This window comes from Enoplosus armatus, chromosome 2 (assembly GCF_043641665.1).
Source record: "Enoplosus armatus isolate fEnoArm2 chromosome 2, fEnoArm2.hap1, whole genome shotgun sequence".
NCBI classification, from domain to species: domain Eukaryota; kingdom Metazoa; phylum Chordata; class Actinopteri; order Centrarchiformes; family Enoplosidae; genus Enoplosus; species Enoplosus armatus.
The window spans coordinates 28,473,062-28,498,146 of NC_092181.1; the positions used below are offsets into that span (position 1 = coordinate 28,473,062).

The 25,085-nt window shown below is 41.4% G+C and overlaps 1 protein-coding gene across 1 annotated transcript; it reads left to right on the forward strand.

Annotated features, from left to right (window-relative positions):
- Positions 1–4,388: 4,388 nt before the first annotated feature.
- On the forward strand, positions 4,389–25,085 carry capn8 (calpain 8). The gene is made up of 21 exons (XM_070914925.1): positions 4,389–4,628; positions 6,288–6,357; positions 6,449–6,567; positions 7,961–8,094; positions 9,554–9,722; positions 9,985–10,068; positions 12,859–12,944; positions 13,959–14,033; positions 14,914–15,074; positions 16,187–16,356; positions 16,743–16,754; positions 17,264–17,475; positions 18,677–18,713; positions 19,720–19,785; positions 19,884–19,941; positions 20,251–20,315; positions 21,398–21,466; positions 21,839–21,917; positions 23,730–23,846; positions 24,691–24,749; positions 24,966–25,085. Exons 1-21 carry the CDS (start codon positions 4,389–4,391, stop codon positions 24,987–24,989), a joined length of 2,106 nt encoding a protein of 701 aa, XP_070771026.1. The 3' UTR covers positions 24,990–25,085.

The following is a 25,085-nucleotide window of genomic DNA, read 5'->3' on the forward strand; positions in this document are numbered from 1 at the left end:
GAGCCAGAGCTCTCTCTCCTGCTGCCTGACAGGGTCTCTCTATCTCCCTCTCCTTCTGTAAACTGTCTCTCTGTCTGTAAACTGTCTCTCCTTCTGTAAACTGTCTCTCTGTCGGTAAACTGTCTCTCCTTCTGTAAACTGTCTCTCTGTCGGTAAACTGTCTCTCTGTATTTGTGAGTTAATAAAGCAGGAAATGAGAACTCACCACAAACAAATCAGAATCAACACCAAAAAAGTAAAAACGGAAAATATGTCTCACATAAACTGTACGGCCAAAAGTACGTGGACAGCCCTGCCCTTATATTTTAGAACAAAGTGTTTTAACAACTTTGTGGCAACAGTTTGGATGAATAACTAAACTGAAACTAATCTGGGAACATAGATATATCATACAGGAAATCAGCTCTCTGTTTAGTCACATCACAGTAACTCTTGTTGCAGGTTCCATGTTTATGAGGTGCATATGTCTTAAAAAAGGTCTCAAATACCATTAAAGACATTTATCCCATTTAATAAAAATATCTAAGAAAAACAGAAATGATAAAAAAGGCCACAACAAGTCTTTGAGTCATTAAAGGTCTAACAAGGGTCCTAAAGTCTTTAAAATATTTAGAAATCTCTGTAATGTAAAACGTTGTGAAACATTTCTTTTAGAAGTCATAAAAAGTCTTAAAAGCATCTGTAGTCATGACGGTCTAAAGTTTTGGTCTAAAAAGGCGTAAAAGTCCCTCAAGTCTAAACAAACTCAATGTTATCAAAAGTAAGAAAATGCATTAAAAAGTCTTTTATCTATAAATGTTAAAAAGTATTCAAACGTCTTTAAAAAGTCATGTAATGTAATATATAATAAAGATAATGTCATGTTCATATAATAATAATGTAATGTTAATATAATGTTAATAATAATGTAATGTTAATATAATGTTAATAATAATAATGTCATGTTAATATTCAATTCAGTTTTATTTATAAAGCGCCAAACCACATCAAAAGTCATCTCATGACACTTTACAAACAGAGCAGGTCGAGACTGACTCTTTATAATGTTATTACAGAGACCAACAGGTCTATGGAGCACTATGGAGACAGAGAGACAGAGAGAGAGAGAGAGAGACAGGAGACAGATTTTTTGATTTTTGAAATCAACTTTATTAGCCGCTCTTCAAATGTACACAGCATTAAAAGACATTAAAAGCCTAATAAATTACATTAAAAACCTTCCAGAAATAAATAAATAACTTAGACGAGCACATCTCCATAGCTGAGTTCTCCCTCTGCCACAGAACAGAGAACCTTTTTAAAACCCCAGACCTGCTGGAACGAGTCCAGGTCACCTGCTGCCTTATAGAAGCTCAAATCAACCAGGACTCTGGACTTGATCATCTTCACACACACAGGAACAACATAAACGATCAACCCGTCCTCCACCGTCCTCCTCCGGCTCACATACACCGCCATCTTGGCCTGTCCTAAAACAAAGTTTAAAACCTAGGCGAGTGTATTTAAAACCACAAATAAAACCCTGTTTGTTAAAAACCTCTCCACATCTGGTAAAAACAGTTTGCAAAAACAGAAACAGTGCAGAAAGACGGTGACACTCATAAAAACAGTGAAAGACAGTCTCTCTTTGGTCACAAAATGGACATTTGTCCTCCACAGATGGATTGATGACTGACACAAAGGAGTTCACTGCTATAATTCCATGAAGGATCCTCCACTGCAAGTCAGCATGTTTTTTAGACAGTGGAGGTTTGTACAAAGACCTCCATGAAGGTCTTGATCTGGGATCCAGACCCAGGTAACTCCTCCATGGAGTGTCAGTCCGTCCATTTAATTTGTCTCTGTTCAAAGTTTTTACCATTAGTTTGTAAAAGGTTTTCCCTGAGGCCCCCTCCAGGGAGGCAGGATTTACAGGCTCGGTGACTCGGATGGACCTTAATCCCAACCGAGCAGCCAGCATAGCGGGGTCCTCCAGCCGAGGCCCAGACAGCTCCACTACCTGTCCCAGCGTAAAGCACCAGGGAGCCTGAGCCGATCCCCCAGCCTCTCCCCCACCATCACAGCCTCGCTCTTCCCCCAGTTTACCTTTGCAGATGAGATAAAACCAAACTTGTTGACAGCGTCTGCTAAAATGTCCACATCTCTTTGTGTATTGACCAGCACAATAAGGTCATCAGCATACGCAGACAACTTAAAAGGCTCATTACACTGAGAGAAACACACACCACTAAGATAATTTCTCAGTTTGTGAAGCAGAGGCTCGAAGGCTACAGAATACAGCATGCCAGAGAGAGAGCATCCCTGTCTCACCCCTGGATGTTAAAAGGAGCACTCAGGCCACCATTTATTTTCAGGACGCTCAAAATATCACTATAGAGAACCCGTATCTTGGCTATAAAGCCTGGGTTGAACCCAAAGGCAGCCAAAGTCTGCCATAAGTACTGGTGTTCAGACAGACACACGTAGAGACACAGACAGACAGACAGACGTAGAGACACAGACAGACAGACAGACAGGCAGAGATGTATCGTAGCACCAGCAGTAGTCATAGCAGCTATAATCATAATAATAATGGAAATATTACTGATAATAGTAGTTACATCTGTAATAATAGCTGAGATATGATTAATAATAGCAATAACAGCTTTAATAGTAACAGAACTATGACTAATAATAATAACTGTAGTGATGAGAGTCAGGCAGGCCCATGGCAGCAGCAGCCAGGCGTACCAGGACCACGATCCACAGCAACCTGCGAGACGAGAAAGCACAAAGAAACTCCGGGGAGGTATAAAGTTGTAGGGAGATGAATGTGTAAAGATGGAGAGGGAGAGGAGGAAAGCTCAGTGCATCATGGGAAGTCCCCCAGCAGTCTAGGACTATAGCAGCGTAACTAGGGGCTGGTCCAGGAAGGCCTGGGCCAGCCCTAACTATAAGCATTATCAAAAAGCTTTTTTTTTAAGCTTACTCTTAAAAGTAGAGAGTGTGTCTGCCTCCCGGACCCAAACTGGGAGCCGATTCCACAGGAGAGGAGCTTGATAGCTGAAGGCTCTGGCTCCTGTTCTGCTTTTGGAGACTCTAGGAACCACAAGCAACCCTGCATTCTGGGAGCACAGTGCTCTAGAGGGGTAATAGGGTACTATGAGCTCTTTAAGATATGATGGTGCCTGACCAGTAAGAGCTTTGTAAGTCAGGAGAAGGATTTTAAACTCTATTCTGGATTTTACAGGGAGCCAGTGCAGCAAAGCTAATACAGGAGAAATATGATCTCTTTTCCTGGTTCCTGTCTGTACACGTGCCGCAGCATTCTGGATCAGCTGGAGAGTCCTCAGGGACTTTTTGGGACAGCCTGATAATAAGGAGTTGCAGTAATCCAGCCTAGACGTGACAAATGCATGGACTCATTTTTCTGCATCTGTTTGAGACAGGATCTTCCTGATGTTTCAATGTTACGGAGGTGAAAGAAGGCAGTCCTTGAAGTTTGTTTTACGTGAGAGTTAAAGGACATGTCCTGATCAAAGACAACTCCGAGATTCCTCACAGTGGCGCTGGAGGCCAGGGCAATGCCATCTAGAGTAACAATATCCTTGCATTGGTATAAATAGAGAATAAGTAATGAGGTAGTAGTTGCTGACAGAGGTGAAGCAGGTCCAGGATCAGTCTGTTTCTTCTGAGTGTCTGACACTCAGAGGGAGGAGTTGAACAGTCTGATGACCACAGGCAGGAATGATTTCCTGTGACGCTCTGTTGTACATTTGGGAGGAATGAGTCTCCCACTGAAGGGGCCTTCAAATATGACATATTCTTCATGACACAGCCAGGTTTCTGTCAGACAGTCTCCAGGACTTTGGTGAAGTCTGACCTGTAGATCGTGGGACACCCAGTGACCCAGCTGAGACAGTTTGAGTTCAGTCTGTGTTCAGGTGTGTTCAGGTGTTGGTGGTGAGTGTAAACACCTCACTGTGTTTATCAGACTGTTTGCTTTCTGAATAATTCAGTGTCAACTGATATCACAATGTTCCCTCACCTGGACCAAAGCTCCGCCCCCTTACATCTGACCACTGTTATACCTGAGACGCACACACTCACCCATACACACAGTTCACTTACAGATCACACTTCACACCTCAGTTCAGTAGACTCTCAGTAGACTCAGTAAGGCTTTAGGCAGACCTTCAGTAGACTCAGCAGACCTTCAGTAGACTCTGTAAGACTTTAGGCAGACCTTCAGTAAACTCAGCAGACCTTCAGTAGACTCTGTAAGGTTTTAGGCAGACCTTCAGTAGACTCAGCAGACCTTCAGTAGACTCAGTAAGGCTTTAGGCAGACCTTCAGTAAACTCAGCAGACCTTCAGTAGACTCTGTAAGACTTTAGGAAGACTCTCAGGATGACGAGCATGGCAGCAGAGCTGGCCAGGAGGAAGGCACGGGAGGAGGAAGGTGCCGGCAGCCGGACCAACGCTGTCCCCTTCAACCAGCAGGACTTTGAGCAGCTGCGGAGTGAGTGTCTGCAGGCTGGCTCGCTGTTCTGTGACCCAGCCTTCCCCGCAGGCTGGGACTCTCTGGGATACAACCAGCTGGGACGCTACTCCTCCAAAACCATCGGAGTGGAGTGGAAACGACCCACGGTGAGCTGAGACCATCAGTTTAGACTCATTAGTCATTTAGCATATTCATCTTAGTTTCTCAGAGTCCAAAGGGACGTCTTCAAATGTCAAGTCAAGGAGATTCAGTTCATATAAAACAGTGATCGATCGACTAATTGATTAAGCACCATTTATGTGTTCTCAAGAGTTTATCACATGTTTCACTGTATGCAGAAACACAATGTAACTGCAAACTGCAGTGTTTGATGAAAAGTGCCTCAAAACCAAAACTCTGAGCTAAAAGTGGCTGAAAGTTCAACGCCAGCTGAGAAACTCCCCAAAAAACCCTTTAATTTGAAAATAATGGAAGAAAGCTCAGGAAGAGCAACAGAGGAGGGATCCCTCTCAGAGTAACTGACAGGAAGTAGATGCTGTGTGGACAGAACAGACCAACATAGTCAAATTACAGTATGGAAGACCAACTGACTCAGTGGTAATATAGAAAATCTTGATCAGTGGATCAATACACAAGCCTTTCTATCATGATGATGAGGACGTCATTAAAATGTAAAGGCTTCATTCTCTGGGCTCTGAGCTGCAGCAGCTTCTTGTCGTCCTTCTTGACTTCTCAGTAACAACTATCTGGTCTCTAACTAGTGATTCATTAAATCAGGTTGCACCATTAAGACTTGACTGTATTTAGTAACAACTCATCTCTATGTACAAACTAGTCTGTGAGCTGCAGCCGGTTTTAATTTAGTGATGATCAAACTCCACTTAGTGAACACTGACGTTAGCATGAGGCTAAAGTTGCAGCAGCGACCGACTGCAGCCGAGCAGGAATGATTTTTAAAAGGCAACAGACACACTGGAGTCTATTTTCCTTCAAGACCTTCAAGACCTTTCCTGCACACTTGCATCTTTCCTCTCACTTTGTATTTGAAATACCTCTAAAATTCCCTTCACCTTAAGTCTGAATGCACCTTTGGACCCCGCTGCAGATTTTAATTATTATTATTATTAACATTAACTAACATGTAGTTAATAATTAGCTTTTATTAACTAAAACACCTGGTTAATAAAAGTTAGTCCTCAAAGAGAAATACATGTCGTCATAATGTTTAATGAGGAAGTAGAGAACCAGTATGTGTTCATTTATTAAACACTTGCTGCTTCTATGAACACATGAACATGTTGACTTTGTACTCACAGGAGCAGTTAAACATTTTGGGAAACATTTGTATTTATATGATTTGACAGAATGAATCATGAAAAAATATTACTCTAGTTGTGTGCTAGAGGTGTTCCAAAGTATATACTTAGAATACTGGTCTTCTGGTGTGCCCAACAGACAATGCGCGTTTAATGGGGCAAAGTCGTGTCTGCCTCGTTTCATGTAAATAATGGTGCTCGTCAAGGAGGAATCAGTGTGTGGTAGATTATACAAGAACAGCTGAAACGATTAGTCCATTAATCACAGGGGACATTTTACTGCTGTTAATACTTAAAGTGCATTTTCCTGATTATACTTACATACTTTTACTGAAGGAAAAGTATTTTTACAGTGTGGTATTAGTACTTTCACTACAGTAAAGGATCCACCACGATCCAGTCAGATGATGATTCAGGCTAACTCTCGTGACTTCCATAAATATTCCATAAAACATATAAAATGTATTGAATGATGTCTCGTCCAATCAGGAGCTGTGTTCTGATCCTCAGTTCATTGTTGATGGAGCAAAGAGAACAGACATCTGTCAGGGAGTGCTGGGTGAGAACACACACACACACACACACACACACACACACAGCTGTGTGACCTCTGACAAGTGTGATCATGTGACCTGATGTGTGTCTGTCAGGTGACTGCTGGTTGCTGGCTGCCATCGCCTCTCTGACCCTGGACCCTCAGATCCTCAACAGAGTGGTTCCTCCTGGACAGAGCTTCAGCGTGCAGTATGCCGGCATCTTCCACTTCCAGGTCACTCAGGTTCACTTCAACGACTAACTGAAAAACAGACAGAAATAAATGGGGTGACAGCCACCTTGTCCAATTAAAAGATATGTCTGCTTATTTATTATTATGATTTATTTATCAGTTGCTGCTGGATCGTCTCTCTGAGTGTGTGCAGCTCTCTGAGGACTCTATTGTTCTCAACAACTATTTACAGGAAGTGACATCATGAGCTGCAGCTGTGTCTTTGTTTTATTACATGAGATTTGAACGTCTCAGAGACAGAGCTGATGGTGTGTTCAGGTGCTCTTCGTTGACTTGTAAAGTCAGATGTTTTCCACCAGCAGTTTCACTCAAAGATACAGATCCCAGCGTTGTACTGGGACCAGTTCATGATCTAGTTTACAGAGTTTGGCATGACTTTATTGATCCGTGCAGCAGGTTAATGGATAATGTGTCGCACTAACTTTGATTGGTGTTTACACTTCCTGGTAACACTTCAACTTACTTTGACTTCTTGCCATGATTTCACTTAAGCTGACACTGCAGCTGCTTCAACTGACAATTGAACTGTTTGCACGTCAAATATTTATATTTAATAATCTTCTTATATTATATATTATACTATATGTGTTATTTATTGTATATGATACCATACTTTATTATATTTTATATTCTGTGATATTGCTGTACTATATTATATTACCATATTTCACCTATATTTTCTATTACTATATTATACTGTATTATATTAATGCTATCCTGTTTTATTACACTATGTACTACACCAGCAGGCCATCTTATAGACAAGATGAGCGTCTGTACATTTGATACAATTGTCTCAGCTCAGTAAATTATGATTTGTTAGGCAGTAACCATGGTGATGGGTGTTTGGCTACCTGCCGAGCACCTTCAGAGCCTGGTGGCAGACTGATGTACAGAGTGTTGTGCAGGAGGCTTGTGCCCAGCTCATCAAACAGTATATGACATGATCATGGCATTGAGTTGAACTTTACTACATTTGTTACCATCTTTGTTTAATGTACAATTAGAATCAGTAGTTGTATTTCTGTCCTTGTGCTGCTGCAACACCTGAATCTCTCCTCTGGGGATCAATAAAGTAAATAAATCTGATCTGACACATCAACTGCTTTCAGTACTTGTACTGATACTCCAATGGACATCAACATGCTCATTATTTACATCGTGCAGAGGCTTTTTCATTGGTCCAGTTCAGGTGATGGAGACACCTGAGAAACAACACCTGCTAGCATCATCAGTTTATCACTTTACGAGGTGACAAGGATCACCTTTATGCACCATCGACAACTGGACAACCAAATTTAGGACACAGGTAGACACTACAGGGAGTGGGTGGAGCCTCCAGAGGAAGTGACATCATGTGTTTTTGTACCTGTAGCTGTGGCAGTATGGGGAGTGGGTGGACGTGGTTGTGGATGATCGACTGCCCACCAGAGATGGAAAGCTGCTGTTCGTTCACTCAGCAGAGGGAGGAGAGTTCTGGAGCGCCCTGCTGGAAAAAGCCTACGCCAAGTAAGAAACACATTCATGCTCCCCAGAGGAGTCCTAATGACTTTGGTTTATGACCAAATAGCTGCAGAACTAATGACATTCATCAGCCTCAGCTGGACTCTGTGATCACACTGACACTGCAGCTGAAAGAACTTATTTTGATGCTTCAGATGACAATAAACTGACATTTTAACTACTTTTAGTTTGTATACTTCCATCTAACACTTTCTCTCAGTGGTTACACTTCTTGTTTACACTAACTGACTCTTCCATTCCTTTCTGCACTTACTCTTCAACTCCCATTTGAACTCCTTTTTTGTGATTATCCTTAAACTGACAATGCAGCTCCTTTAAGTGCTCTGGATTAAAGAGCTGGACAGACTAAAGTGGATGTTTTTCTGACTGTAGTTTGGTTTACAGGTGACTGTAAATAATCATGATCTTCTAAAAACACATAAGAAATCTCAAACTAAAGCAGTTTGTTGTGACTGAAGCACCAACTGAAACATTATTCACCTTGGCTGACTCCAGATCAGCCTCTATACACTCACAGTAGGAAGCCAGTAGTTAGAGGAGTGTTGAGTGAGTGCCTGGTGAGTGTTGGTGTGTATGTGTGTGTGTGTGTTGGAGGTGATTAGGAGCTGGGTGGAGGAAGGTTTACTCAGTAAACACTCTGCATCGGCCTGCCTGGAAAACAAACAGAGCTGCTGACTCAGCTCTTTATACTGAACAGGTAAAACTGATTTATTCTGCTTCACCTGAAACGCTGCAGAGTAAACTTCACTTTCACTTCATGTTCCCTCATTTTACAGTTTTATTTTATTGTTAGTACATTTTAGTGTTATTGTGATACTTTTACTGTCACTTTTCAAGTTCTTTGAGTGCTTTCACATCAACTTCCTTTCAACTTTACTTTAACTTATTTAATTATTATACAACTAACACTTCAACTCCATTCAGAGAGAGAGAGAGAGCTGTTTCTACCTGCTGATGAATCGTTCATTAATTCAGAACGTTGTCAGCGCTCTGCTGATTCTACGTTCTTATGTAAGTTCTTATGCCTCATGTTGTTGTTATTTAGCCTTTCTGAGGACATTGAACAGTTAAATCAATTAATACAATTTTGTGAAAACAATTGCCCCCTCAGTCACCCCTTAGCTAGTGTTTCAGCCAGGAGCATTATGTAATTAGTTCATTGGTCCATTTAGTTTATTAGCTCATTGAGGTCATTAAGGTTATTAGCTTGTTAGCTCCTTAAGATCTTAAGACCATTAATTCATTCATTCATTTTGTCTATTAGCTCATGAGTTTGTTTTAACATGAATACTTTATTTATCCAATATTTCACAGCAGCATCACACGAACAAACCACACAGGAGTAGTGCAAAAACAAACAGTACGAACACCAAAGTAAAGTGTGCAAAATGATTGTAATTATAAGTTAGTTTTGTCAAAATTATCATTTGTTCTCCTCCTGCAGGGTGAACAGCTCGTACGAGGCTCTGACTGGAGGTTCAAGTATTGAGGGTTTTGAGGATTTCACTGGAGGAATCTCAGAGAGCTATGACCTGAAGGAGGCTCCGCCCTTCCTGTTTAACATCATGAGGAAGGCCCTGAAGCTCGGCTCGCTGCTCGGCTGCTCCATCGACGTAAACATTCAAAAACTCAAACAGAGACGCATTTAAAAACTCCAGGAACTCTGTGACTTGTAATGTTTCTGATTGGCTGGCAGGGAACTGTTAAGATTATAGGTAAAAATCGGAGAGTTTCTGAGAGGATCAACATGTGCAGTTGTGTTTGTGCCTTAAAATGTTCATTAACCTGCCTGTTAGCTGCTCTGGAGTCTAATAAGATGGTGAAGTATTTTTGCAGTTTTGAAGTATTTATATAATATATTTCCCTGTTTCTCAGATTTCCAGCTCGTATGAGACAGAGGCAATCACCGGTCAGAAGCTGGTTAAAGGACACGCCTACTCCATCACTGCAGCACAGCAGGTGAGGCATTCTGGGAAATGACTGGACGCTCTAAGCTCTAAGTCCAATTTGTCTTGTTTATGAGGAGGAGAAACAAGAAGCCGCTCAACGTGGCTTCGATGTTCTCAGTGTGTTTATGTTACGTTTATGTTATGTTTAAATTATTACATAAATGTGGTCACATGAACTCAGGTGCGCCACATGCTCCCCAACAACAAAAGTGGCTCCCGACACTTACTTTAAATCACAAGTTTCCATTCAAGATAATTTCAATAACCATAACAACATTTTTCTTACAAAACACAGAAATATTTACAATGTACAAAACCCTTACACCCTTAAGAATGTATGGTTCTGAGGGCTGACTGGGTATGCTGTGACTCTTCACTGACCATGTATGGGGTAGATAAATGGTAAATATGAATATTGGATGAGGGGTGTACATTGGAATGATGGCGAGTATGGTTGCGGGTGCCACAGGTGAGTATAGGGCATGAGGTAAATATCAACAGCATTTACAGTGGGACACAACTGGTATGTTGGATGGTCAAGGGATGAGTAGGTGAGCATTTGGCCTGGTCGTCTTTCCCTTGTGGACCGTCTCAGTGGGACAGGAAAGGCAGGTTGAAGGTCTTGTATCTGCTCCTCAAGGTGTGTATGTTGAGACAATCCTTGGTCCTCGTCGGACTGGGGTACATCAGGGGCCGTGCGGTTGTTGTTTCCCTCTGGTTCAGTTTGATGAGGCATGTCCTGTTCATCATTGTCTCATGAGTGTCCTTCTTCACATCGACCCTTTGTCTGCGTCTCAGCTCCCAGTGGCACGGGGGCCCATTTCAGGTAAGGTTTGGGTCCCCATCTGTCCGCGACCTTCCCCATGTACACCACCTGATCCGCACGAATCTTCACCCCAGTATTGGGTTTCTTCAGAAGATATTCTTTGTGCCGGTTCATATTGGACTCTGAAAGGTTTCCTAGGAGTCTGGACCTGTGTCTCCAGCACTGGCATCTGCTCCCTCCGGAACATGGTTGGTCTCTCAGAGGTAGCTGTTCTCCTCAACCAGTAACCTCTTTCTGACTCATCATCAGAGTCAGATGTCTCAGCACTTATAGTTTGGTCCCTCACATCACTTACTCTCACTCGAGGGTTTCCTTTCCCTTGTGATGGTCCAGAGATTGGTTTAGCTGACTGTGGTGGAAATTCCACTGGTAAATCATTGACCAGCAAGAGCAAATTTCTGTGCAGGGGCCTGAGCGAACCTTGTGATATGGATTACCACCAAAATGTACTCATATCCCCCTTTGCTCTTCTCAAGATGCAAGTAATCTATACAGACCAGTTCAAGGGTGAGATAGATTTCAAGCTGCTCATGGGTACACGTACATGGATTGTGGGCTTCTTCTGTTTTATACAACAGCATTTCTTAGTCACATAATCCTCTATACACCTTTTTTAATGTAAGGCCAGTAAAACCTTTCCCTGGCGAGGTGAAGTACTCTCTCTGTACCCACATGCCCCATGTTATCATGAAGGTGCTTCAAGACAACAGACTGGTATTTGAGAGCTAGAACCAACTGCTTTCTCCCCAACCGTGGGGTCTTCCCCTCGGGCTTGAATCAACTCGTTATGACTTATTTCATGTGGAGGTGTGCGAGGCTGTAGGATAACATCAAGAGAGGAGGCAGAGAGAGTAGCCACTCAGGCCACATCTCCTCTCTGGGCAGCCTTCCCCCCCAGGCTGCATTCACCACATCCTGTGACAACTCCTCTGTGCATGTTGACATGTAGCGGTCAGTATGAAGAGGGACACGGGACAGCGCAGCGAGTATCCGCATCTGTATTAACTCTACCAGGCCTATACTTTATGTTAAAATGGAAGTCTGACAATTCTCCCACCCAGCGGTGGCCAACCGCATTGAGTTTGGCCCTGCTCATAATATAAGTGAGTGGATTGTTATTGGTATAGATGGTGAAGTGTCGAGCATAAAAGAGATCATCTCTAAACTTCTCACACACTGCCCAGTGTAGAGCAAGGAACTCTAACTTCCCAGGTGTTAGAGTTTGTGACCCATACCAAATGACTCAAGGTTTTTCACACTGCTGCTGGTAGAGAACAGCCCCGAGACCTTGCTCCGATGCATCAGTATGTAGGACAAATGGCAGGTCAAAATCTGGGTATGCTAGAACCGGGGGATGGGTTAACATGTCAACCAGTTTCTCAAGTATACTTTGATGCTCAGCAGCCCACTCAGGGATGACCATGTCCTTCACACCTGCTCTTAGGCGTTAGCCTTCTTTCCTATAAGTTTGGCAACAGCTCCATGTTTAGCACATGGTGGCTCAAAAGAGAACTGACTAGAGGATTCACTTTGTCTGTAACTATTTTGTGTACTAGCTACTTCTGGGGTAACGGTTGAGGGAAGATCTGTCGTCCTAACATTTGGGGCTCCTTTGCAGATCCGATCACTGGGTGCCCCACGACAGCGACCGGTTCACGTTTCCCTGACTCTTTTGTTTCTTTAAACAGCCCACAGCTCTGTGACCTTCCTCCCCACAAAAAAACAATGGCTTCTGGTTTATGTTCAACACATTTTGGACAACCGTAAGGCTTCTCCTTCTTGAATCTCATCTTATTTTGGGAATATTGATTCACCAGGTCTGAAGGTCGTGGGTGACTTTGTTGTTTCATTGCCTCAACCATGCTTGTGAGCGCATCTACCTTGGTTGCAAGCTCTTTGAGCTATGAGCATTTCCAGTAACTCAGTATTTGTAGAATAATCTACAGCATTAGCTAATATTGGTACGTCCTGCAGGTTCATCACTCTGGTTCTCTGGTGGACCTGCTGAGGATCAGGAACCCCTGGGGTCAGGTGGAGTGGACCGGAGCCTGGAGTGACAAGTGAGTCCAGGTCCTCATACTAATCTATCTGTCTGTCCATCCGTCCATCCATCTGTCTGGCTGGCTGTCTGTCTGTTGGTCTGTCTGTCCATCTGTCTCTTTGTCCGCCCGTCTGTCTGTCTCTCTGTCCGTCCATCCATCTGTCTCTCTGTCTGCCCATCTGTCTGTCTCTCTGTCCGTCCGTCTATCTGTCTGTCTGTCCGTCTATGTCTGTCCGTTCGTCTGTCTGTCCGTCATTCTGTCTGTCTTTCTGTCTGTCCATCCGTTCGTCTGTCTGTCCGTCATTCTGTCTGTCTGTCTGTCTGTTCGTCATTCTGTCATTCTGTCCGTCCGTCTGTTCGTCTGTCTGTCCGTCATTCTGTCTGTCGTCCGTCATTCTGTCTGTCCGTCCGTTTGTCTGTCTGTCCATCATTCTGTCTGTCTGTCTGTCCGTCCGTTCATCTGTCTGTCTGTCATTCTGTCTGTTTGTCCGTTCGTCTGTCTGTCCGTCATTCTGTCTGTCTGTCCGTCATTCTGTCTGTCCGTCCGTTCGTCTGTCTGTCCATCATCCAGTCTGTCTATCTGTCTGTCTGTCCGTCCGTCCGTCCATCCGTCTAAAGAACATTAACTTTTTAAATTCTGAATAAAATGATTCCAGTTCCAGTTTTTCTCTCCTAACTGTAACCAGTGAGAAATCAAACCTGTTGAATCCACTTGAGATCAGATCATCTTTACATTTTTTGTATTAAACCATCTGACTGGCAGCTCATTGAGGCGCCTAACATCTTAAAACCAACATAGATTTGATAAATGAATGGATCAGGTTTATTAAATCTGTCTTTTGTATTCAAAGAACTTAAATCATTGAGACTGAACCTCAAAGACCTCCAACAATTAAACACTGAAAACAGTTCCGGTCATTTTCATCCATGTGACTGAAACCAGTGAGACCAGTTTGTTTGATTCCCTCTGTGGGTTTCTGGTCCTTTATTCAGAGAGCCTCTGATGTTTCTGTTAATTTTGACTGTTTGTCAGTTCGAAGGAGTGGAATGGAGTTCAGCCGGAGGAGAAGAAAAAGCTGGATCACTCTGCTGATGATGGAGAGTTCTGGTGGGTGTAGATGCATCATGAAATATTCAGAAATTATGGATATAATTATTATATTGTTTCATACACTGAGAGAAATAATCAGCACAGTTAATAAATAATTTTCTGATCATGACTTTTCATCATTTAACTTTTACTGTTTTAGTTCAAACTAGCTAACTGTATATAAAGAAATTAAAAACTAGTGAACTGTATATAAAGCGGTTCAAACTAGCTAACTGTATAAACTGTTATACAAATGAACAGTTCAAACTAAAGTAGTTCTAATACAGTTTATACAGTTAGCTAGTTTGAACCACTTTATATACTAGCAAGCTGTATAAACTGTGTTCAAACTAACTAACTGTATAAACTGTAGTTCAAACTAAGGAAGTTCAACTAGCTAACTGTATAAACTGTAGTTCAAATTAGCTAACTGTATAAACTATAGTTGAAACTAGCTAACTGTATAAACTATAGTTGAAACTAGATAACTATAAACTGCAGTTAAAATTAACTGTAGAAATTGTAGTTAAAACTAGCTAACTGTATAAACTACAGTTAAAACTAGCTAACTGTATAAACTATGGTTAAAACTCGCTAACTGTATAAACTGTAGTTAAAACTTACTAACTGTATAAACTATAGTTAAAACTAGCTAACTGTATATAAGGTAGATAAAAATAGCTAACTGCACTAACTGTATAAACTGTAATTAAAACTAGCTAACTGTTTTAACTAGCTAACTGCACTAACTGTATAACATGTAATTAATACTAGCTAACTGTATAATCTAGCTAAGTGTATAAACTGTAGTTAAAACTACCTAACTGCACTAACTGTATAAACTGTAATTAAAACTAGCTAAACCTTCTTCTTCTTCTCCTCTCTCTGCTGGCTGCAGGATGTCCTACATCGATTTCCTGCGTCAGTTTTCCCACCTCGACATCTGTAACCTGACACCAGACACGCTTAACAGCAACCAGGTGGGCAGCTGGAACTACAGCGAGTTCGATGGTGTGTGGAGGGTCGGCTCCACTGCTGGAGGCTGCAGGAACTACCCAGGTACAGCTCAGTACAGCTCCTTTACTCTTCTGACGAAAATGTAGATTATTTTTACTCACTCTTTTCTTAGTTTTTGTCACAAAAACTAAGAAAAGAGTGAGTAAAAATAACAAAAACTAAAAACATTGTACTTCCTCAGTGAAACTTTAGGCTCATTTCCGTCCTGCATTTTTAATTTTTATATCTTCTAAGCATTTTAAGGCTCCAGCTGTCTCCATCTTTGTTGTGTACAGTTACCATGGTTACTGACTGACTGACTGACTCTCCTCTGTAAACCCAGTTATCATTATAAACTCTGAGCTGCTCTCTCTCTCTGTCATTCCTGCTCACTTATCATTAGCATTAGCATTAGCACAGCTAGCTGTTCTCTCCACTGCAAAGCAGCTGATCATTCACAATCTGATTCTCTAAAACGCTGTTCACTGAGTTTATCTCAGGGGAGAGAAAAAAAAGGTTGTCAACAAATATTTTTCATCATAGTTTCCATTGATGAAATTAATACTGTCTTCCACGATACACAAATAAGTTCTCATATTCATCTCTTTTTTTCTGCTTCTTCGTCTGGACACTTTTTTAGCACGCTCCAACTTTCTTCTTATTTCTTCTAGAAAATTGAACCAAACTGTTCAACTCAAAATGCTTATTGAGGACATATTCGTTTCAGATCTTTCATACTAAAGTATTCAACTTTTTTCCCCATTATAATGGCAGGAATGTTGAAACTTAGAAAGTATGCTGAAAAACGGTTCGAATCCAAATGACATTTAAACTGCTTTTATATTTTCACTGTTTTCATCTCTTTTCTTTAACTGAGAGTTCATCTGCTTTCAGTGAAACTGACACCTCAACTAACTTCAAACTTCAAACCCTTTCAGGTCTCAGGCCTTCATTTTTGAAAACTTCTTTGAAATCCTTTTTCTAACGACAACAACTTTCACTGTTCATACTCAATTTACTGCAACTGCTGTCAGTGCTTATATTTCAGCTGCCACTTTAACTGATGCCTTCTTTCAGCTTACACACTTCAGGACTTCCACTTCTCATATTGACTTTGTGAAAAGGGAAAGTGTAAAACACCATCTATAAACTGACCTCCTGTGTTTTCTCTGCAGCCACGTTCTGCTCCAACCCTCAGTTCTTCATCCGACTGGAGGATGTGGACGATGACCCTCACGACGACAAGGATGGCTGCACCGTGCTGATCGGTCTGATGCAGAAAGATGCTCGCAGGGAGAGACGCTTCGGACGAGACCTCAACACCATCGGATTCTCCATCTACATGGTACAAATACACATTGCTGTGATGACACCACAGGACAGGGACAGTTTTCTGATATTTTATAGACCAAACGCTGTCCTATTTGAGAAGGTCTTTTACCAGATAATGGGCCGTCTATCTACCTCAAAGATCAGTTGATTCCCATTTTCCGCCATGATACATACAGTATATCATAATCTGACTGTATTACCGATTTTAGTCTTGTTTGACGTATTAAACCTTTCAGTTTCAAATACTGAACGATTATTTTCAAGTTTATTTTGCAAATCTTTATCCATAAACAGTCAGATTCAGTGATTAGAAGACTCCAGGTGTTTGTTACCTGCAGACCAAATACTCAGTGACATGTTGTTATTAGAAAATAAAGTGTTTTTGTGTTTTTCTTCCAGGTTCCTGATGAGGTGAATTCAATGGCTCAGATTCATCGCACATTTTAAGGATGAAACAAACACATGTCTAAGCCCATTGACTACTGAGTACTTGAGTAGTAATAGTTTATGCTTATTAAACTTCCATTTTTTAGATCTATTTATTCTATTTATTTGTTTATTTATTTATTTTCTATGGAAACTTGCTACAGAGAGATGATCCATCCCAGTCAATGTTTAGCGGCGGTGGAACGTGTATTCAAGTGTTATACTTAAGTACAATTTTGAAGTACTTGTACTTTACTTGAGTATTTCCATTTTATGCTACTATACACTTCTACTTCACAACACTTAATAAATATTGTTATTGAAAAATTTAATTATTGGAAATATTGTACTATATTTTTTTTCACAGTTATTAGTTACTTAAACTACAGAGTAAGATGGAGCATCTGCAGCAAGATGGAAAGTGAAAACAACATACAGTCACAGTGGTAATCAAATATTGAATATATCATCCAAACTTCTTATTCTGTGGTCAGTATAAAGGTCGCAGTAATGTCCACCTGGGCCCGGATGTCCTGCTGAGGAGGACAGCTGTGGCTCGCAGTCAAAACTTCATCAACCTGCGAGAGGTGTGCGATCGATTCAAACTGGCGCCCGGAGAGTACGCCATCATCCCCTCCACCTTCGAACCACACCACAAAGGAAGCTTCATCCTGAGGGTGTTCACCGAAAAACAGGCCCACACCAGGTCAGTCACATCAGAATCAGAGTCAGAATCAGAAATACTTTAGTGATCCCAGGGGGGAAATTGTACAGTACCGGTGCTCCCATTCAAGATTAGAAAGTAGCATAAATTTAGAGCTAAAGTATGTACAAAATATAAAAATAAGAAATAGGAAATAAAAAATAAAGATAAAAATATACACATTTACAATATTTAAGTGAAAATAAAAAAAAAATATATATACAATAACAATGTATATGCATGTGCATATACAGTGCTTAACAAATTTATTAGACCACCTGTCATAAAAATGAGGAAACACAAATATTTTAGAAATCTGTCAAAAACTTGTTTCAAACAAAAAAATGTATTGTTATTTATTAGGCAAATAACAAACTGGAACAACTAAATAGTCCTTATTCACATATATTAACCAAAAATCTTAATATTTTGTATGACGTCCTTTGGCCCTGATAAGAGCTTGCATTCTTGCAACCATAAAACACATTTTTCTGTTCAGGAATGCAAGTAAATAACTGTAATTTGGCATCTCAATCAAAAAATAATAATGTGCTTTACTATTTTTTTCTGCTTTTTTGTAAAACAGTAAATTTGAAAATTCATGGATAACAACAATAATTATATTTTAGCATTAAAGATATCATTTTGATTAAAGAGCTTGGCTTGCACATACTGGTGGATTAACCATTACAGAAACATAAGATATTTTGGTAATCAGCAATACTGTTAATTTAGGATGTTAATAAAACATCCTCAGCATAGTCCGGCAGATGTTGAAGGACCTCAGCCGCCTCAGAAAATAGAGACGGCTCTGGCCCTTCTTGTAGAGGGCATTAGTGTTCTTTACCCAGTCCAGTTTATTGTCTATATGGACTCCCATGTACTTGTAATCCTCTACAATGTCCACACTGACCCCCTGGATGGAAACAGGGGTCATCGGTGCCTTGGTCCTCCTCAGATCCACAGTCAGCTCCTTTGTCTTTGTCATGTTGAGCTGCAGGTGGTTCTGCTCGCACCATGTGACAAAGTTGTCCACAGCAGCCCTGTACTCCTCTTCATCACCCTTACTGATACATCCAACTATACATAGATATAAACACACTGCGATAACTCTGTCATGCACTGGTCAGATTTGTGAGATAGAAAATAGTTGGTCTTCTCTCTGAAGTAATTATTTTCTATCTTTTTTTTCTCTGTGTTTCAGCCCGATGGAGGAGGATATAAACGTTGATATCCAGGAGGTTTGTGACGCCTGTTTTGTCAGCTATCAAGCTGTAGTTTCTTCCTCAATTTATAAAACATTTGTGTTTAAACAAAAGGGATATATCTATGGAGATAAGATTTGTTCATCTTGTAAGTTATTAGATCCATCTTGTGTGAACAAGGTAATAACTTGTGAGAACAGATAAGAATTAGTTAGACCAAGAAGATAACTAGTTAGAACAGATAATAACTTGTTAGAACAGATAATAACTTGTTAGACCAAGTTAATAACTTGTTAAAACACATTGCAACTTGTTATAACAAGATAATAACTTGTTAGAACAAATAAGAATTAGTTAGAACAAGATAATAACTAGTTAGACCAAGTTAATAACTTGTTGGAAGAAGATAATAGCTAGTTAGAACAAGATGATAACTTGTTAGACCAAGTTAATAACTTGTTAGAACAGATAATAACTTGTTAGAGCAAGATAATAACTTGTCAGACCAAATAAGAATTAGTTAGAACAAGCTAATAACTAGTTACAACAAGCTAATAGCTAAGAACTTGTTAGAATGGATAATAACTTGTTAGAACAAATTAATGACTTGTTAGAACAAGATAATAACTTGTTAGAAGTAGATAATAACTTGTTAGAACAAGATAACTTGTTAGACCAAGTTAATAACTTGTTAGAACAAGATAATAGCTTGTTAGAAGTAGATAATAACTAGTTAGAACAAGATAATAACTAGGTAGAACAGATAATAACTTGTTAGAATCAGATAATAACTCGTTAGAACAAGATAATAACTTGTTAGAACAAGATAATAACTTGTTAGACCAGTTAATAACTTGTTAGAATCAGATAATAACTAGTAAGAACAAGATAATAACTTGTTAGACCAGTTAATAACTTGTTAGAACAGATAATAACTTGTTAGAACAAGATAATAACTTGTTAGACCAAGATAATCACTTAATCACATAATATCTGTAATACTTTTTGATTTTTTCATACATTCTTATATTTTTCCTTCCAGCCTGATGTTGGACAGAACGACGTGGATCCTCACTTCAAACGTCTCTTTGTTCAGATCTCTGGAAATGTAACAAAATGTTTTACCTACATTTCTTCTTAAATTGACAACTTAATTTCTGTCCATAAACAAAACATCTCACGTTTTATTTCTTTCTGTCTTAACAGGACTCTGAAATTTCTGCCATTGAGCTCCAACAGATTTTGGACAAAGTGATTGCTCAGAGTAAGAAGAGACAGATTCATGAACAGATAGTTCCTTCATAGTTTTAATTTCACAAGAAGAGAGTATTTCTGTTTTTGTGTAGTTGTTTAATGTATTTTATGTAAAACATTCTGGAATGACTTTTTGTTGAAAGGTCCTGAACCAATGACCTGGTTGGTTGTAGACCAGGAGCCCCTGTGGTTCAGTTCAGACTGATGTATCTTCACTCAGCAGCTTCTGCTGATGCAGTTTCATAATTCATGTGTATTTAAAAACAGCCATGAAACACCTGAAGCTGCAGTGTGACATCAGTGTGTTGTGTGTTTGAAGGATCGGATGTAAAAACAGACGGTTTCAGTCTGCAGACCTGCCGCAACATCATCAGCCTGCTGGATGTATCCTTCTGCCCCCGGCAGCAAATATTCACACACAAGATCTCATATTCATATTCAGAGTTATTAAGACGAGGAGTCGATTCATCCATTAGTCAGATAGATAATAATAATAATAACTACTTTGTTACTAATGAATCATTTACAGAACACCAAACAGTCTGTTCAAGACAGACAGACAGTCAGTACACACACAGACAGACAGGTCAGTACATACACAGACAGGTCAGTGCACAGACAGACAGGTCAGTATCAGACAAACAGACAGGTCAGTATCAGACAAACAGACAGGTCAGTGCACACACAGACAGGTCAGTAAACAGACAGACAGGTCAGTGCACACACAGACAGGTCAGTACACAGACAGACAGGTCAGTATCAGACAGGTCAGTGCACACACAGACAGGTCAGTACGCACACACAGACATGCCAGTACACAGACACACAGACAGGTCAGTACACACACAGACAGGTCAGTACACAGACAGACAGGTCAGTATCAGACAAACAGACAGGTCAGTGCACACACAGACAGGTCAGTAAACAGACAGACAGGTCAGTGCACACACAGACAGGTCAGTGCACAGACAGACAGGTCAGTATCAGACAGACAGGTCAGTATCAGACAGACAGACAGGTCAGTACACAGACAGACAGGTCAGTATCAGACAGACAGATAGGTCAGTACACACAGATAGGTCAGTGCACACACAGACAGGTCAGTAAACAGACAGACAGGTCAGTACACACACAGACAGGTCAGTACACAGACACACAGACAGGTCAGTACACACAGACAGGTCAGTACACACACAGACAGGTCAGTATCAGACAGACAGACAGGTCAGTGCACACACAGACAGGTCAGTACACAGACAGATAGGTCAGTACACACAGACAGGTCAGTACACACACAGACAGGTCAGTATCAGACAGACAGACAGGTCAGTGCACACACAGACAGGTCAGTACACAGACAGATAGGTCAATACACACAGACAGGTCAGTGCACAGACAGATAGGTCAGTATCAGACAGACAGACAGGTCAGTGCACACACAGACAGGATCTTTGACTGCGGCTCAGATGGACGGCAGCAGTAAACTGGGGCTGCTGGAGTTTCACGCTCTGTGGATGAAGATCCAGAGATACTTGGTGAGAACTCAACAAACTGCTGGCAGCCATTTTGTTTGTATGAGTCAGAGCTCAGTGCCTTGCTCATGGACACCCTGACGATGGGCTGTCACCATGGTAACCGCTGGTGACGGCCCGACAGACTTTGTCATTTTAGGAAGATGTCATCATCACCCCCCCCCTGAAAAATTCAGCGTTTCTATTTAAACAGGTCATGATAGTGACCATGATAGATGGTTTTAACAGCGTTACATGATATATGTGAATATGTTATATGACACACTTTATATATGACAAGACTCATTTAAACTGTGGAATATTTAACTAACAGCTTCTTCTTCTTCTTCTTCTTCTTCTTCTTCTTCTTCTTCTTCTTCATGTGCTGTACTGTAGGAGATCTTTAAGAGTCACGACTCAGACGGTTCTGGTACGATGAGCAGTCATGAGATGAGAGCAGCGCTGGCTGAAGCTGGTAAGATTCCTGATCACTGATCTAACATCCATCAGGACGAGCCAGGGGTTCTAGTGGTGGTTCTAGGGTTCCTTTAAGGGGTTCAGCAGAACGTTTTGTACATTTTAAAGTTAAATGCATCAATGTGGTGCACTCTGACAGCAAAATGATCTATGAAGAATTTTGTGTTCTTGTAAACAGTTTAATCAGAAGAAGACTGAAGAAACTTTAGTCCACATCCACCTGTCCACCTCCGTCTCACCTTGTGTATAAACTGGACTGAGACGGACAATCAGCTCCCAAAAACAGCTTTTCCTTCAGTTATTTAAAGAACCAGTGAGTTCCAGAGCTCAGAGAGAAACAGAGAGCGGGTTGGTGGTTCGATCCCTGGCTCCCCCATCCTCCCAAGACTCCTTGCATGGCAGCGTGTGAATGTGTGAGTGAATGGGTGAATGAGACTTAGCTGTAAAGCGCTTTGGGAACCGTGAAGGTTGAAAGCGCTATATAAGTGAGATCATTTACCATTTAGGTCTTGTAGGACAATGCAAGTTATAAAAAAGTTCCTGCTCCGGGGGTGTCAAACAGGAACTTTAGGGGCGGAGTTTACAGCATTAACTGTCACTGATTGGCCAGACACTAGTCTTGCATAGCCAGACCTCCACACTTCGGAGAAAGGTCTGGCTCAACCCGTCGTCGTCCTGGGACAGAAGATATAAATGCTCTGGCTTCTTTGTATTTCTTTAAACCAATCACAATCGTCTTGGGCGGTGCTGAGCCCAGGATGCAGCAACGGTGAACTTGTAAAAGAGTGTCTGGGGGGAACCTGTTTTGGTGGAAAATGGTTGAATCCCCTCAAAAGAAAACACCACATCAAATAGTAAACGACGTATGTAGCCGATGTGACACAACTTTTACTGTTAAAAAAGACAAACATAACTTGATCATCAGTGTCCTGGAGGTGAAGCCTACCTATACTATACCTAGTGTAGGAAGGAAATAGTTGCCCAATGGCAGACTTGTCCCAGCAGCCTCCATCCGGTGAGTCAGACTAGCCAAACACAGACGCCACAAAAACAACAAGTTGTGTACAACTGGATTCACAAAACAAGGACGTTCTGAGCAGCTCTGGTATCAGTGTTAGAGAGAACCAAGCCACTGAAGGTGGTTTGGTGACACTGAGGGTGTTGAGTTCGGTTGAATTGAGCCCTGGAGCTTCACCCTCTAGTGGGATAAAGGCGGAGCAGGATGTAGTCTATATTTACCCTCACTGGGTTCCTCGGTACCAGAAACACACCCACTTCAGGAGATGAAACAATAAGGGCTCCGTCCCCAGGGTTCCAATAAAAGTCATTGTTGATGCTAAATAATAAAAATGTTCTAGAGATCTTAGAGATGGTTCCATGAGTTAGCATGTTAATATGTGTGTTCATGTCTAAACTAACAAGGTTCTCTGAGGTCTGAAAGAGGGATTTTACTATCTGAACTATTTGAACGGTCTGCTGCTCTCTCTCTTATTTTATTTTGTACACTTTGAGCTGCATTTTGGCTACAAACGGTTTTATTCAAGTATATAATAATTAAGGTATTCTTATTATTATTCTTATTATTCTTATTATTACAAGTCCTCATAGGGTTTCTGAATTTTAAAAAGGGGTTTGCTCAGGGTTCTAAAAGAGGTTGTAGGAACTTTTAAGGAGTTCTTGAGAATGTTCCAGGGTTCCTTCTCTCTGACTGTGTGGAGGATGTTGATGTTTCCTGGTTGTTATGATAAAGATCTCCTCCTGTTGGATCCTCAACGTTCCTGCAGTCACACTTCTCTCTGTGTGTTTTCAGGCTTCCAGGTGAACAGCAATGTGATTCAGGAGGTCGTCGGTCGATACGCTGACACGAGTTACGCCATCGACTTCGACTGTTTCATTGGCTGCCTGATTCGTCTGGAGATGCTCTTCAGTGAGTCTCATCAACTACAAACACATCACACGTGGACAAAACCAGAGGGACAGACAGCCTGAGGTACAGACAGTCTGAGGGACAGACAGCCTGAGGGTCAGACAGCCTGAGGGACAGACAGTCTGAGGATCAGACAGCCTGAGGTACAGACAGTCTGAGGGACAGACAGCCTGAGGGTCAGACAGCCTGAGGTACAGACAGTCTGAGGGACAGACAGCCTGAGGGTCAGACAGTCTGAGGGACAGACAGCCTGAGGGTCAGACAGCCTGAGGGACAGACAGCCTCAGACTGTCGTATAGGTATAGTATATGTAGGCTTCACCGCCAGGACACTGATGATCAAGTTATGTTTATCTTTTTTAACAGTTGTGTCACATTGTCTACATACGTCATTTACTATTTGATGTGGTGTTTTCTTTTGTGGGGATTTAACCATTTTAATGCCAGCCCCCCCCCCCGTGCAAATGTTCCACCAAAACAAGTTCCCCCCAGACACTATTTTACTAGTTCACCGTCTCTGCATCCTGGGCTCAGCGCCGCCCAAGACGAGTGTGATTGGTTTAAAGAAATCAAAGAAGCCAGAACGTTTATATCTCCTGTCCCAGGACGACGACGGGTTGAGCCAGACCTTTTTCTGAAGTGTGGAGGTCTGGCTATGCAAGACTAGTGTCTGGCCAATCAGTGACAGTTAATGCTGCAAACTCCGCCTCTAAAGTTCCTGTCTGACACCCCCGGAGGAACTTTTTTATAACTTGCATTGTCCTACGAGACCTAAATGGAGTGAATATTTACTGACTGGTTCCCAGTGTGCCCAGTAGAGTGATAAAACAGTGTTTCTTCCACAGAGATGTTCAGGACTCTGGATAAGAAGAACCAGGGGAAGATCCAACTGGACCTGCAGCAGGTAAAACTCCAGTCTGGTGCTTGTCTGTGGTGCTGTACCAGTTACTCTGACCAATATACAGTGCTGGTCAGAGTGCCCCCTACAGGCTGCAGTGACATCTGTATTTTAACATCAGCTTGTCTTCTTCTTCTTGTCTTTTGTTGGTCCATCCTTTTGTCACATGACACAGCTGCCTCATGACATCATCACTGAACTCTTCTTCTTCTCCTCCTGCAGTGGCTCTGCCTCGCCATCAACTGAAAGCCCCTGCTCCAGGTGAATGCTGGGAGTTTTCTACAGTTTAAAGGACAGACAGCATCTATGAATAAATAAATAAAAACAGTGTGTTGTGTTGAT